Genomic DNA, 1,771 nt, shown 5'->3' with positions numbered 1-1,771 from the left:
GCAGGAAGAGGCGTGAAGGATGTGCGTGATAGAGAATGATAAAACAGCACCACTGCTTCTCCCCTTTGTGGAACAACAGCCTGGGCTGACCCACCCACGTCCCCCAGCTCTCCCCTGCCCAAGGGACTCTCCATCACTGTCACCTCCAGGGTCCCCCAGCACCACAAGCTGCCACAGTGCTTTCCCATTTCATTCACCCTTACCAGGCATCAACCTGCAGCCACTTTCTCTTCCCCTCTGACCTGCCACCTTCCTTCACCATCTCCATCCCTGGAGAATCATGCCATGCTGCCACTTTGCCCCCTGCTCCAGCCATGGTCCAAGTTGTGTGCCCAACACCGATACCCCTCTCTTATGACTTCTTCCCCTGTGCTGCAAAAACTCTCTCCCCTCTTTTTCCTCTCTGGCATGTGCTCCTGGGCGTGCCTGGCCCACATTTAGCTCTCCCATGCCATCCCCCAAAACAGGCATCTGGTGTTTTCCTGCCAGCTTGGAGCTGTGGGATGCTTCCCCACTGCTGCCTGAGTGGGTTCACTCTCTCCTATCTACACCCACAAGAGGGGAGGAGACTGTGGGGGCCACTGGTGGGGTTCTGTCCTCTACCTCAGCACCCACACTGCAGCAACCTTCCCTACATGGGGGAGCTGGAGGTCAAGGGACGGGAGAAGGAGGATTTGGGGCACATATCCCGGCAGGGAGGAGGTCGGGGAAGGACTGGGAGGTAATTCGTGGGGGAAGGAGCCCCGAGGAGGACTGTGCCCAGCCGGGGGACGGAGGCCAGCACTAGGAGTAGGCGGCCTGGTTGGTGCCCGACTTGACGATGGTGATGACACTGGCGGTGGCCGCCTTGGCAGGAGGCCCATGGGTGGCCACGGTGCGGGCGAAGCCCTGCAGGGCCTCGTACTTGCCACGGAGAGTATCAAGCTCCAGGCGCATGGCGGCATTCTCCCGGGCCAGCTTGTCCACCTCCCACTCCAGCTCCATCTTCTGCTTCTGCAGCTCTTCCTTCTGGCAGACGCGCTTCACCCGGCAGCTGGCAGCGTAGCCCCTGTTCTTCAGCGTCCGGCGACGCTGCTTCAGCCTCGCCACCTCCTCCTTGGAGAGGCCCCGCAGGTGGTGGTTGAGCTCCCGCACTGACAGCCCCATCAGCTCCTCATCTGACAGCAGTGGCGTGTTCTCCCCCAGCTCCCGCTTCACCTGCCAGGGAGAGGGGCAATTGCTTGAGACCCCTCGAACCAGCCCTCCCAACACCCTATTCCCACTGGTGCTCACCTTCAAGGCCTTGCTGGAGAGCCCGTCCGCAGCCATCCTTCCCTCACGCTGGCCCTGCTGAGCAGCCAGGAGAAAAGCTGGTTACTGCCAGCCCCATGCCTCTCACCCCAGAACAGAGGACACCTGCTGGTCCCCTGCCCAGTGCCCACATCCCCCTCCCTGAGCTGCGTGACTCATCCCATCCTTTTAAAAAAGAGGATGCTGTAATAATATTAATAGCAATGATGACTGCAAGCAACAATAATAATGGGGGAAGGATCGACCTCCCCATCCCTCCTTCACCCCATCCCCAGACTGTTGGGATGCTGCTCTGCTCAGGGGACTCAAAATGCCCCATCCGGATGTTGGGAGGCCAACGCTTCCCCGCGGGGAGGAAACCCGGGCGAGATCCGCCCGAGGCTGAAGGGAAAGTAAAAGCAACAGCCCCACGGAGCGACCCCGTGGCGAAGCCACCCAGCCCGGATCCGCGTGGATGTGCCACCCCACCGCCCCCGTGCCC

General features: G+C 61.0%; 1 protein-coding gene across 1 annotated transcript; it reads right to left on the bottom strand.

Annotated features, from left to right (window-relative positions):
• Positions 1-544: 544 nt before the first annotated feature.
• MAFF (v-maf avian musculoaponeurotic fibrosarcoma oncogene homolog F) lies at positions 545-1,332 on the bottom strand. The gene is made up of 2 exons (XM_009069370.1): positions 1,273-1,332; positions 545-1,197 (listed from the first exon to the last, which is right to left on the bottom strand). The coding sequence occupies exons 1-2, from the start codon at positions 1,306-1,308 to the stop codon at positions 784-786; spliced, it is 450 nt and encodes a 149-aa protein (XP_009067618.1). The 5' UTR covers positions 1,309-1,332; the 3' UTR covers positions 545-783.
• Between the last annotated feature and the right edge of the window lie 439 nt (positions 1,333-1,771).

Source organism: Acanthisitta chloris, unplaced genomic scaffold (assembly GCF_000695815.1).
Source record: "Acanthisitta chloris isolate BGI_N310 unplaced genomic scaffold, ASM69581v1 scaffold34582, whole genome shotgun sequence".
NCBI lineage: Eukaryota > Metazoa > Chordata > Aves > Passeriformes > Acanthisittidae > Acanthisitta > Acanthisitta chloris.
The sequence above is the reverse complement of the archived record's forward strand: the minus strand, read 5'-3'. Positions and strand labels throughout refer to the sequence as shown.

Coding starts and splice junctions, on each gene's coding strand:
- MAFF (XM_009069370.1), bottom strand. CDS start 1,308: ATGGCTGCGGACGGGCTCTCCAGCAAGGCCTTGAAG. Junction 1,198..1,272: donor TCTCCAGCAAGGCCTTGAAG/GTGAGCACCAGT, acceptor TCTCCCTGGCAG/GTGAAGCGGGAGCTGGGGGA.